Consider the following 13,449-nt stretch of genomic DNA (forward strand, 5'->3'; position numbering starts at 1 on the left):
GCCGCCGCGCCCCAACGTGAGCTGAGGGGTCCCTGCCCACCCCGAAAGGCGCGATTCCCGTCGCGGCCGAGAGGGGGCGTCCAGCTCTCGGCTGTTCGGCTTCGGGCGTGGCAGGTACACCCCGAGCGCGCCCAGTGGGGTCACCTGGAGGGACTGACCTGAACTGCAGGTTTTACTCTGCAGCCGGTCAGCGCCGCAGCAGCTCAGTGGAGGACATAGAATCAAGCTTTAGACCGATCGGTTTCCCACATTTGCAGTTGCGGGGACCCCCAGCCGGAAACGTGGTCCCCTGACTCTGGAGGCGTCGTTCCTGAGACAGTCGGCGCTGTTGGGTTTTGTATTTGTTCTTGGCAGCGCGCTTGAGCTTTTTTCTCGGGAGTCCACGCTCCGAAGCTCGCTATTTGTAGAGGGATCATAAGCCCACAGTCTGGCAGAACTATAGAATCCTGGCCAGGCATTTATTTCTAGCTTTCCGCTGTCTTAAGAACCAGTTGGGAGGATATTTGCATAAGAAGGTAGTTGCCACACCTTCTGATAGCTATTGAGGTTCTAAGAAGAGTGGTAACAATTGAATATTAGAACGGAGTCAAGCATCTAGAGAATATTAACCAAAACAGAGAGGGAAAAGCCTATTGTAGTCATTTGAACTGTTTGTGGTCGATTGAAACGAGAATCAGAAAAAAAAGACATAAACAATATTGCTGTGTTTCAGTGCCTGGTTGAGTAACTTATTCATGATCTTTTTAATACCTGGGGATCATTTAGAATTTACTGTCGTGTACCGTATTTTTACTGTAAATAAAAGGTGTAAGTTCTTTGGCCGTCCGCCCTGGAAGTTACTTTTCAATTAATTTTTGTCTTTTATTGTGATTTTTTTTTATCTCTTAAATATGGAACAGTTCCTCAAATCTTGAATATTGAAAGCTTGGTAAACTGTCTCCTGATTTATTTTTGGAGAAACCTGTTGTCATTGTCAATGAAATAGACTAATTGTTAATTAAATGAATATTGATATCTGCGGGTGTGCTAGTATATAATAAATACCTAGAATATAAGAGAAAATTGTCAAATGTTTCTTACAAATTGTTTTACAGCCAATCTGTATAAGAAGAAAGATTTTGAGCCAAACACTAGAAGAAATGTCAGAAGATTCAGAAAAGGAAGACTATACAGATATCAGTGATGAAGATGAAGATGAATCAGTATGTTTTTCCTCAACTTTTCTTACTTAATTTGAGAGATTATTAAATTCCTGGTAAAATATTATAAAATCAATTTGATATAAAAATCAATTAAATGCTTAAATCAGTTGTCACTGACTTAGGAAACTAATTTTATTAAAAGCCTAGATTTCACTATGTGCAGTAGAAAGAGAAACTCTATTATGCTTTTTTGAAATTCGAGTAAGAATTTCTGAGTTTTATTAAAATGTAAACACTAAATCATTAGAATTTTATTTTAATGATTCACTTTGTCTTATATGTACTAACTTTGTGTGACATTTTGACATGAGGTATCAATTGCTATGCCCTGCACCACTGTGTGTCTCTGTAATAGTTTTAATGTGGCTCTGATGTAGCAAAGAAAATAGCATGAGAAGGATTAGGAGGAAAGTAAAATACAGTATTGTGAAAGAGTTTGTCTGGCATCACACATTTTTGAGAAATTCCCTTCACATTTCAGTAAAGTACAAATTACTGTGTATGTATGTTAAGGCCCCAAAATAATACATAGCCCTTTAAATTCTGTGTTTATTTTTCTTTCTTTCCTTTTTCTTTGTCATTAATTTTATTCTTAAATTGATTTGCCAATTTAGCAAGAATACTAAAGCTTTATTCCTTCCCTATAACTATTAATATGCCCTTACTAGTGAAAGAAGATGAGTGAAAACTAAGGTTGCAGAACATTTGAAGTATTGGATGAAGTATTGAGACCAAACTCACAATAATCCTTTTTTCACTTTTTAAAGATTAAAAGCAATCCTAATTAGTAAGGTTAGATGTTAAAAAAAAAATGCTGGATTTAGAAACTGGATTTTTAGAACCTATTTTTTAATTATCTTCTAGGATGAGGATACCTTCTTGAAATTTGTGAGTGAAGACATGCACCCATGTGCACTTCTGACAGGTTTGAACTTACCCATATTATCTCCCTTCTCTTTATAAGACCTTGAATGATGAGCAATAAGAATATGAGGAAACTAAGGGAAAAGTCAGATTATAATACAGAGAATTATTCTGCTTTTGTATGATAGCAAAATATAGCCACTTCTAGAAAAATCTTCTGGAATTCAAACTTTTACCTGATTTTTAGTGAAACTAAATCAAAGTGGTGATTATAAAAGACTTACATGGGCTTCATCTTAATGTTTCTTTAAATAGCTAACTCTTTAAATATATTTATATGCTTCAAATTATAATAGGTAATATGTTTTAGAAGTACATCTTTAAATGAAGTATACCTATAAAAAAAAAGGTACTCAGGAAGTTAACTCATTTGCAAGATATGGGCATCTTGATGTATGCCTGTGTTTTAAAATGTACACATTTAGAGTTAGACTTTCAAAATGTATCTTTTGTCTTCTTAAAGCAAGCCATTATAAGGGATTTCTCATTGTGTTTTCTTTGAAAGATTTATTTATGCATACAGAATGGGGGTACAGTCGTGAGAAGATTCACCAGAGACAGAGTGGGGAGCAGAACAGGCAGATTGACAAAGTACACTGCTGAGGGGAGCAGTGGGCAAGACAGTAGAGGTCTGCTGCACCATGTGATCCAGGGCGAGGAATCGAACCCACACCAAAGCAACTGTAGCTAGCTTGCAGTGCAATGTCCTAACCCATTTGCCATCAGGGAGGGCCCTCATTGTGGTTTTGATTTGCATTTCCCTGATGTTTAGTTTATGTACTCTTTAGAATTATTATTGTTAAATTTATCACTATTCATTTCTGGCTTTTTGTTTTTACATTAAAACTCCAAAGGCCCAATGTCCAAAGGATATTATATCCCTGTAATACCCCAAGAGTATTATTTTGGGACCTTAACATACACACACAGTAATTTACTGAAGTGTGAAGGGAATTTCTCAAGACAAGTTTTCTTTAAAAACTCTTACGTATTTATTTTAATTTTGGTATTTAATTTCTCCAATTCACAAATTTTGAATAATATGAATAGTTATTTCTGAACCTAATTCATAAACAATTGCCTTGCCATTTTTGAGTCACTTATAGTATGTATATTGAAGTATCCCCATGGTTTGAATTATCATCTTTATTGTATTCTAAAAATTCCATCCACTCAACTATGTACTGTTTCATTGATCAATAACCTATTCCCAAGTCATACGCTATATTATTATAGCTTTAAGTTTGATGTTTTGATTTTATAGGGCAAGTGCCCTTTTCAGTCTTTCTCAAATTAAGAGTCAAAGTTAGAAATATTCTAAATTGGTAGAATTGGCAGAGTTTAGAAATATTCTAAATTGGTCCATTGGTAGAACAGTTAAATTGCTGTGTTTATATTCAAGGTATATATTATCCTATGCCACGGTATCATGTTACAATGGACCAATTGGATACTGATTCAATTTGAGGGGGAACTGTGCCTCTGACATTTACCTGTTTAAAATAATTTTATGATTTAAAATAAAATGAAATCCAAACCATATTCCAGATGTGGTCTTATTGATGCAAAGTAATGTTAAACCATTGCTTTCTATATTTGACTTACTACATTTCTACTAACACTGGCTGAATGATGGGCCCATGAGATCCTGCTTTTAAAAATAAGCTTTTGATTTGCATATAATGAAATTCATTCATTTTAAGAATACAGTTCAGTGACTTCTAACAAAAGTAAGTTGGTTAAGCATCACCAAAATTGAGACACAATACATTTCCATCACCCCCAAAAGTTTCTTATACCTCTTTACAGTTGACCATCCAACTTTTTATTCCCGCCTCTAGGAGATCCCTGCTTGCTAATTCTCCATTATAATTTGATATTTTAGAATTTCATAGAAGCAAAACCATACATCATGTTGGGTTTTTTGTCTTCTTTGACTTAGCATAATGCTTGTGAGTTTCTCCATGCTTTTGATGTATGAGCAGTTCATTCCTTTATATTGCCAGAGTACTGTTGCATTAGGTTACTAGACCACAGTTTGTTCATTGTTGAACATTTGGATTGTTTCCAGTTTTGGGCTATTGCAAATAAAGCTCATGTGAATACTGTGTGCAAATCTTTATGTGAACATTTTTCGTTTCTCTTAAGCAAGTACCTCGGAGTGGCATTATTAGGTCATATATTAAATGTATATTTAGTCTTAGCCTTCTGTTTTCTGAAATGGCTTTATCATTTTGCATTCCCGTCAACAATGTGTGTCTATCTTGCTGAGAATTCTTTTTTTTTTTTTTAAGATTTATTTATTTATTCATACAGAACTGGGGTACAGGCCAGAGATGTGGAGGGTGAGAGGATTCACCGGAGACAGAGCGGGGAGCAGAACAGGCAGATCGATGAAGTACACTGCTGAGGGGAGCAGCGGGCGGGTCAGGAGAGGTCTGCCTTGCCATGTGGATCTCCTCCGGGGCAGGCGGGGATCGAACTCATGAGGAAGTGGCTTAAGCTTCTTCGTGCAGTGCTTTAACCAGCTGTGCCACCAGGGAGGGCCCGCTGAGAATTCTTATTATTCCATTCCAAGTATGCTTTCCATTATCTCATAACATGAATGTAACAACTTCCTTAAAGATGTAATCAGTTTCAATATCTGGGTCATCTTGATGTTGGCATTTTGATTGTCTTTTTCATTTGCATGAAAACTAGCCATGTTTCTGATTCTTAGTTAGGAAGGATCTTTATGAACAAGTATTCACTATGAAGAATTACACAGATTCTGAGTCTTTCTGGACAATGTCTGTTTTTCTTCCATCAGGCAATCAACTATGTTAGTTTCACTGTAAGTTCTTCCTCCCCTTCTGTGGACAGTGTTTCAAATTTCAATTCAAGGCTCTAAGACTTAGCTAAGTTGATTTGATTCTCTCCCATATCTTCCAATTCAGGAGCTGGGAGACTTGGGTAAATGGTTCACATTCTCATTGTTTTTGAGAGTCCCCTATATAGGTAAAGGGTTAGTCTGAGACTAGTGCTGTTTCATTCATAGAATTAGAAGAACCTGGTTCTTTCACCAGGTTACCTCTGTTCTGTGAGGACACTTCTGTTAAGGAAGAATGGGTTTCTATCTGAAATGTACCCACTTGACCTTCAGGCCATGAGAAAAGGCTAGAGGAGAAATCTCACCTCTCTGCAGGGCCTACTCTACATTTTGACTCCACAACTCCTTGCTTTAATTTACTTTCTGTGTTTTTCCATCTAGAGCTGACTTATAATCAGTGAGAGAAAAAACTGTGTAAGAGACTTCGGCTGCCATAATGGGACTAATTTTGTTAACTTGATTTAATGACAGCCTTGTGAATTTTACATGTGGATCGTGGATTTTGTTGTATTTTATTAAAGAGTATTGGACTTCATCCTAAAAATGCAGTTTAGAATCAGTTTAATTATTCCAGGGCTTCCTTTTCAGCTATGTTATGTCATTCCCATGTAGACTAAGTTCTTACCATTCAGGTCTCAGCTCAGATGTCACTCTACAGAAATCTTACCTGACTACCCTACCTAAAATAGCACTTCCCCTACCTGTTACTCCCTTTCAGTTGCATTTCTCCCATTTTTTCTGTATCGCCATCTGAAATTACCTTTTTTCTAGCTGCTTTATTTTTTTTAAGATTTATTTATTTATGCATACAGAACTGGGGTACAGGCCAGAGGTGCAGGGGGTACTGAGGGATTCACCAGAGACAGAGTGGGGAGCAGAACAGGAAGATGGACAAAGTACAATGCTGAGGGGAGCAGTGGGCAGGTCAGGAGAGGTCTGCTGTGCCATGTGGATCACCTCTGGGGCAGGGGATTGAACTCACACTGAAGCACTGCGGCCAGCTTGCAGTGCTACATCCCAACCGTTGCACCACCAGGGAGGGCCTTCTGTTTGCTTTATGTCCTGCTACAGTGTAAGCTCATGATGACAGGGATATTGTCTGTCTGTTTCACCTCTGTGTGTGATCTATATCTGTTTAGTGTTCTTGGTACGTAGTTGATGCTTAATAATTGTCAAACACATGGATCTGTGTAACAATCCTGAGAAGTTAACAAGAGAAGGTGATGTTATTCCTTATCTACATGTTGTTAAAGATTTATGTTCAAAGAGGCTTCACTTGCCAACCAGAACTATATAGACCAAAGTGATAGAATAAAACTCAAGTTTGTCTGATTCCTAGTCTACATACTATATCTGCTGGCATGCAAAAATAGCCAAAACGTAAATTTAGGCAAAAGGGGACTTTTCAGAAGTGGAAGAACATTAGGTTCAGCGAGACAAATAAAGAGCCAAGTATGTGAAAAGGAAAAAGAAAAAAAGCATCTTCAGCATCATAAAAGACAAGGAAAATGAGATTAAGAAGGTACCAGATTAGTACCCCACGTGCATCCCTTTGAAAGAGACAGGACACAAGGACACCCCATGGTATTCTTCTATGTGAATTATTTTCCTTGTTATACTGTGACCCTAGAGAGAACTGAGAAGAAGTTTTGACTAGAATTCACCAGCAGCCTTTGACATGCACTGCTAGGTGGTAAGGAACTATAGCTAGTGGGTTTACTTAACTCATTAGACAAATAGTTGCCTCAGTGTGTTTAAGAAGACGTAAATGTAGATAATTTACTGGAAAAGTTGCAAGAAAAAATACTTTGAGATAGCAGTGAGAATGTAGCAGAAATTGATAGTAATGATGTCAACAACTAACGTTATGAAATCAATTATTATATAATTTCATTAATACTCATTTTTTAAGTGCCTGAATTATAAGTATTCAGAACTTAATGGTGTTAGAAAGAAAAAAAAAAGGAGCTGTATAAAAAGTTACAGATAGTAGGAATTGGAATTTGTCTTTGTGTCACTCACGATTGTGTTTGAATCTTTTTTCAGCTGACTCTCTTAGTGACCCGTTTTTCCCCCGAACTACACAGATACTACTGGAATATCAGCTGGGGAGATGGGTGCCACGTCTCCGTGAACCCCGAGACTTATATGGTGTTTCCTCTTCTGGCCCATTGAGCCCAACCCGGTGGCCTTACCACTGCGAAGTCATAGATGAAAAAGTCCATCATATAGGTACAGTCTCAGCAGTTTGGGGAGTCACACATTAGCAAACATACGCTGCCTGCCTGACTGCCTGCTCATTTCTCTAATACTGTAGTTTCTGGGATATCGCTTCACACCTCACGCATTGTACACGTGATGAACTCGCCAAAGCCCATAGCTCCTGTGCCCTTTCGCTATCACGTAATCCTCTTCTTTCCTGGTAACCATTTTATTTGTCAAAGTCCATTTCTTCCTTAATGTTAGAATTACATTATGCTCTCTACAGTATATCAACTAGCATTGATGTATCATTAAATCTCATTTCCAATTTTATCAATCATACTTCCTTTTCTTGACTGGAATTTTAGTATAAAATTAATGACACAAATAATAAGGAGCTACTCACTATAATGATTTCAAACAAAGTGCCAGCAAATGAAATGTTACTGGTTTTGATACCATGTTACAAGGCTTGTTACTTCCAGTGAGCCCTTGGTAAAACCCATCCCCTCAGAAAGCACTAAATTGTAGCCTTAGTCTACCAATGAATAGTTTGAAGTTATAGAACAGCAGTTTCCATTTTATTTTGAAGTCTCATTCAAGTAGTGTTTTCTGTTTTTCCAGACTGGACTCCCTGTCCTGAGCCTGTGTACACCCCAACAGGCCTGGAGATAGAACCCTCTTACCCACACTCCAAGGAAGACACTGTGGTTTATCTAGCTGAAGATGGTAAGCATATAATGAGACATGTTATTATAAAACAGAATTGCATACCTGGGTTAATATCTTAGATTTGTGCTTCACTGTGAAAGTTTCTTATTTCCAGCTATCACTTTTCTCACATCAATGTTTGATAATTGCTCCAAAACTGATTTAGTGCTAATTATATTCTTGAAAGTATACAGCAGTTTATGTAAATGTACTTTAAAATAAATTACTTCTAAATAAATATATAGATTTTAAATATATTTAAACTATAGATTATATATATATATATATATATATATATTTAAAATAAATAGATAATTTAGAAGGAATTATGCTTCTCGTCCACATTCATTTAGAGTGAAAGACAAGTTCAAATCCTCCTACTGCAACCTAACCAGAGTGGAATGAAAACTATTAATGTGAGAACTATCTGAATTTCTTTTAGACATTGCCTAAATATTCTAAATTTTGTCTAAGCACTCTTAAGACTTTCTTACTGCAACAAATACCTATGTAATTTAGTGGCAAAATACTTAGAATTTATGATCCTCAGGGATACGTCAGTTATACTTGCACTGTCGTTCCGCACTGTGGAATAGCCTGTACCTCAGTCGTGGCTTGTCTTTGTGGTCTTCTCTCGTCAGTTTACAAAGAGCCCTGTTTTGTGTATTCCCGAGTTGGTGGCAACAGAACACCCCTGAAACAACCTGTGGATAACTGTGACCATACTCTGATGTTTGAAGCAAGGTTTGAGAGTGGAAATCTACAGAAGGTAGTCAAAGTGTAGGTCTTTATTTTTATTTGAGGCGCTAGACCATCCGCTATTATTTTCTTTGTTAGGTATATTTGAGTTTTAGTACCTATTCTAAAACGGTAACTCCTTGAAGTATAGATACTAAAGATTACTTGGGGAGAGGAAGAAGTTAATGGTTCTGGGTTCAAGTAATTTTGAGAAAAATAGAAGTTGAAATTAAGCAGGTTTCAGTACTATACATTTTTAGTAGACGAGTGTGAATCGTCACACAGACTGCTTCTCAAACTTTCTTTTTTACTCTCTCACTTTTTTTAAAATTTTTATTTTATAACAGTTTATTTCTACATCATTTTGTACATTTTTTTTTCCATCTCAATTGTAATCACCACGGGTTTCCCATCACCAAGTTACCCATATGCATTCACCATAATCCCGTGCATCCCCCCCCCCATTTTTGATCCCATTCCCCACTCCACCCCCGCAAAATGTCTCTGGTATATGGTTGTTCATTATTCTTGTTATTTTCTCACCTGGTCCATTATACTACTGCTATGAGTGAAACCATCCGGTATTTTTCTTTCTCTTTCTGGCTTATCTCACTAAGCATGATTGCTTCTCAAACTTTTTAATCAAACAGTTCTTAGGATAATATTCCATATGCTTGGGAATAGACATGCTACCCAAGGATATTCTTTTCAAAGAGTTTTTTATTATGAAAAATTTCAAGCATACATTGCAGTATAGAGAATAATGCATCTCTGCATTAGCTGCTATTTACCCGTCACTGAGATCCATGAAGGTATTGCAGCAGCACTGAGTGCATCTTGTCCTTTGTCAGTTTTTCTAACTACAGTCACACACCATACAAAATAAGTACATAGTGGGAAAATTACTAGTTTAAAAACAAAAGTCACAGCACGTAAGATTGCTATGTGTATGGGAATATGTACATATATGTAATGTAGCACTGAAACTATTCTTTGCCTTTATTTGATATCCTCAATGTCAAAGTAATGAGTGTGCAAAGTTATCAGATACAGCCCCTGTCCACAGTGAGTTTAAAACTTCATAATCTATGCAGTCAAATTAATTTATATGTTTTTCAACTTTCTTCATGGTAATTAACTTAGGTCCCTAGAGTTAGAATCTAATAGAAAAAAGAAATATATGTCTGAAGTTAAAAACTATATATTGGATTTTAATTCAGTTTTAGGAATTCTTAATTGTATTTTTCATAGGAAACATAATTAGACTGAAATATATAATTTTTATTACATTTTTATATACTTTCTTGAATGACAAAGAATTAAAGAGTCGCTAGAATTAACATAGAAGCAATTTTACATCCAATGAAAGAGAAAATGTGAAAACTTTCATCTTTTGCAGCTACTTGTATACAACCTAAATAAATACTGTTTCCCATTTCTTTGAATAGGTAAAAGTAAAATAACTTTTCTTATTTAAATTTGACTACCAGTTTTACATTGTAATATGCTTTCCTCCCTCCCTCTTCTGTGTATTAGGGCAGATTATGAGTACCTGTTAACGGTGCGTCCTGATCTTTTCACAAACAAACACACCCAGTGGTACTATTTTCAAGTCACTAACACCCAAGCAGGAATCGTCTACAGATTCACCATCATCAATTTCACCAAGCCCGCCAGTCTCTATAATCGGGGAATGCGCCCACTGTTTTATTCTGAAAAAGAGGCCAAGACTCATAATATTGGTTGGCAGAGGATAGGAGACCAAATCAAGTACTATCGAAACAACCTCGGGCAGGACGGGCGCCATTATTTCTCTCTCACATGGACATTTCAGTTTCCACATGACAAAGACACCTGCTACTTTGCTCACTGCTACCCATACACTTACACCAACCTGCAAGAATACCTTTCTGGCATCAGCAATGACCCAGTACGGTCAACATTTTGTAACATACGTGTCTTATGCCACACGATCGCCAGGAACATGGTGTATGTTTTAACGATCACCACCCCCTTGAAGAACTCTGACTCGAGAAAGCGAAAGGCAGTGATTTTGACCGCCAGGGTCCACCCTGGAGAAACCAACAGCTCTTGGATGATGAAAGGCTTCCTAGATTATATTTTAGGAGACTCAAGCGATGCACAGCTGCTGCGGGACACGTTCATCTTCAAGGTGGTGCCCATGCTGAATCCAGATGGTGTGATTGTGGGAAATTACCGGTGTTCCTTATCTGGACGGGACCTCAACCGGAGCTATACGTCTGTCCTTAAGGAGTCATTTCCTTCTGTTTGGTATACCCGGAACATGATCCGTAGGTAAAATCAACCTCAAATTGCCTCTGCTGTTTATTAAGCTGGTAGTAAGACTTTTGCTCCCATAATCCTACTCGTTTTACTTTAGCTTTTCTTGAGCTAGTTTAATAATTTCCCTCTTCGTCCCAGTCCTACTTCTGGATCTTTCTAGCATTATGTCTCTGGTTTCATTAGCTTTCTCTTAAATAATGCTGGTCCAGCACAACATGGATTACAGGGCAAGGCCCCCTTGCTTGTCTCTTCTCAGATTGCCTAGTAAAGAGATTGAGGCAGGAATCTAGTCAGTAAGTCTCAGAATGACTGCCAACAAAGAGGATCACCGTGATGCAGTGATGCATAGGCAGGCAAGAAGTCAGTCAGGCATGTGTGGGAAGGTGAGCAGCTGTCAGAATATCTGAGATGGAGCATATTGAAAGTACATGCGAATAAGAGACAGTCAATTTCAGCATGAGCTACTTAGGATATCCTAGTCACCTGTGAGGGAAAATAAAACCTTCTAATGGTTTCTAAAGCATTTTAAATTAATGAAAAATGAGAGATCTTGATAGCCTGTTTTGCTTCAGAAGTCATAACATTTCTTCGGAAGTTAATGACTTAGAGGTAAGGTTTTTTTGATTCATCAGAAGGGAAAAGATGATTAAAACTGGGAAAATATTGGCTTGAAAAAGTATAGCACATTTCATGTTTAAGGACCTTAGTTGATCTTTTTACTTTATAATCTAGTTTTCTAAAAGTGTAAAATGGTCATTTAGTGGCTTTAGATCAGTCTTATATTATCAACTCTAATCAATTGGTCACCAAATGATAAAAGGGCAATAAAATTAATACAGGTGACAGATTTTAGTTTAGATTTTCACTTGAGTTTAAAGGAGTTATTTGATGCCATAGCTGTGCTTTGAATATTTGATTTTAGGTTTTAATATCTTTGTAATAAAGGCAGGACATTTCATAAAACTATAAATACCATTGCCAATGGTATTTCTCCTCCAAATATAACAGCTTATGTAATTTTTGATTACATACTATAACAATGCTGTACAAAGTTTCTAAATATGGGGAGAGGGTAAAAATGCTCATAATCCTGTGACCACCTTTTCATATTCTTTAAAAGCCATGACTGTTGTTTTCACCGATCCATCTGAGGAGCTTATTTTTTTTATTACTTTCATAGTCATTGAGTGCTTAAGTTATATAGTTTAAGGAGTGTACTCTTAAGATATGTATAAGAATCCCTCAAAATATTTATTATGAATTTATCAGATAAAAAAAGTCAATTCAAACGTTGGTACCATTTTCACAACCTGTTACCACATTTAATCAAGCGTTAACTATTCATTAGCTTCAACACCAAATTATCAAGAATTTAGCTTTCAACAAATATGTGGGAACTTGAATGCATAATACTGTTCTAGGTGACTGAAGGATTCCCTGAATTCAAGAAGATTAAATGTAAAAAATGTAAACATTTACCTAGGCAGGTGCTTTGTAAATGGTAGGAATAATAAATGCTACAGGAGCTAAGAAACAGAAAAGCCTATGTGCTTGACTGGTTAGCAAATAAGTAAGACTTGAGACTGGTTTCGAGAAATAAAGGCAAAGATTAAGAAAGAATGTATTCCAGCTAGGAAAATATAGGCATACGCATAAACTTTTCTGTGTGCAATAGAAGAAACTAGAGGAATTTGTTGTAGAAAGTGCTGGGAATAAGTGACATTTTTCCTTAAAATGGAAAACCAAAGCATTCATATTTTCAATATAGTTAATAGGAAATTATTGTGCATGTTTTAAATTTTATATGCTAGTACTAATCTGTAGAATAAATAAGAAGAGAAAGAAATGTAAAACTAAGTTACAAGACATTGTATTTATTTGAATGGTACGCTTATAAATCCATAGTTACACTCATAGAAGAAAAATGCAGCAGTAAAATTGAATAATATGTTCTTTTTCTTCTTGGTAGGTTAATGGAGAAGAGAGAGGTGGTTTTATATTGTGACCTTCATGGCCACAGTAAGAAAGAGAACATCTTCATGTACGGCTGTGATGGCAGTGACAAATGCAAAGCGTTATACTTACAGCAACGAATCTTCCCTCTGATACTAAGCAAAAATTGTCCAGATAAAGTAATCACCTTTTCAAATTTTTAGCTTTAGTAAATGTTGTCCAAATGAGCCAGCAGAATAGATGATTTTATTCAGTAATTTTCATTATGTAGTTACATTGACTGGTTTATACAATTGACCACCACCACCCAAAAAAAAGCAACTATGGAAATATTTAGTGGCCAATAAATATTTGAAATGTGAAGAATTGTGCTACCACCATACTGCTGATAACAGGTTGTTTTCCACCTAAGGTCAGAAACAAGCCAAGACAGCTGCTCTTACTCCTTCCATTCAGGCTTGTAGTGGAGGTTCTAAATAGTGTAGTAAAAGAAATAAATGGCAGACTGATTGGAAAGGAAGAATAATGAAGACAGCAGGATTTTCT

General features: G+C 36.5%; 1 protein-coding gene across 1 annotated transcript in view; it reads left to right on the forward strand.

The window, feature by feature from the left end:
• The first annotated feature begins 487 nt into the window (after positions 1-487).
• Positions 488-13,449, forward strand: part of AGBL3 (ATP/GTP binding protein-like 3) — a 34,443-nt gene continuing 21,481 nt past the window's right edge. The window contains 8 exon segments of the mRNA XM_012720795.1: positions 488-515; positions 1,095-1,202; positions 2,067-2,127; positions 7,042-7,227; positions 7,822-7,926; positions 8,550-8,688; positions 10,183-10,962; positions 12,920-13,082. Coding sequence (XP_012576249.1) covers positions 1,140-1,202; positions 2,067-2,127; positions 7,042-7,227; positions 7,822-7,926; positions 8,550-8,688; positions 10,183-10,962; positions 12,920-13,082 — 1,497 coding nt within the window. The 5' untranslated portion in view covers positions 488-515; positions 1,095-1,139.

Source organism: Condylura cristata, unplaced genomic scaffold (genome assembly GCF_000260355.1).
Source record: "Condylura cristata isolate star-nosed mole 26May11 unplaced genomic scaffold, ConCri1.0 scaffold00005, whole genome shotgun sequence".
Classification (NCBI taxonomy): domain Eukaryota; kingdom Metazoa; phylum Chordata; class Mammalia; order Eulipotyphla; family Talpidae; genus Condylura; species Condylura cristata.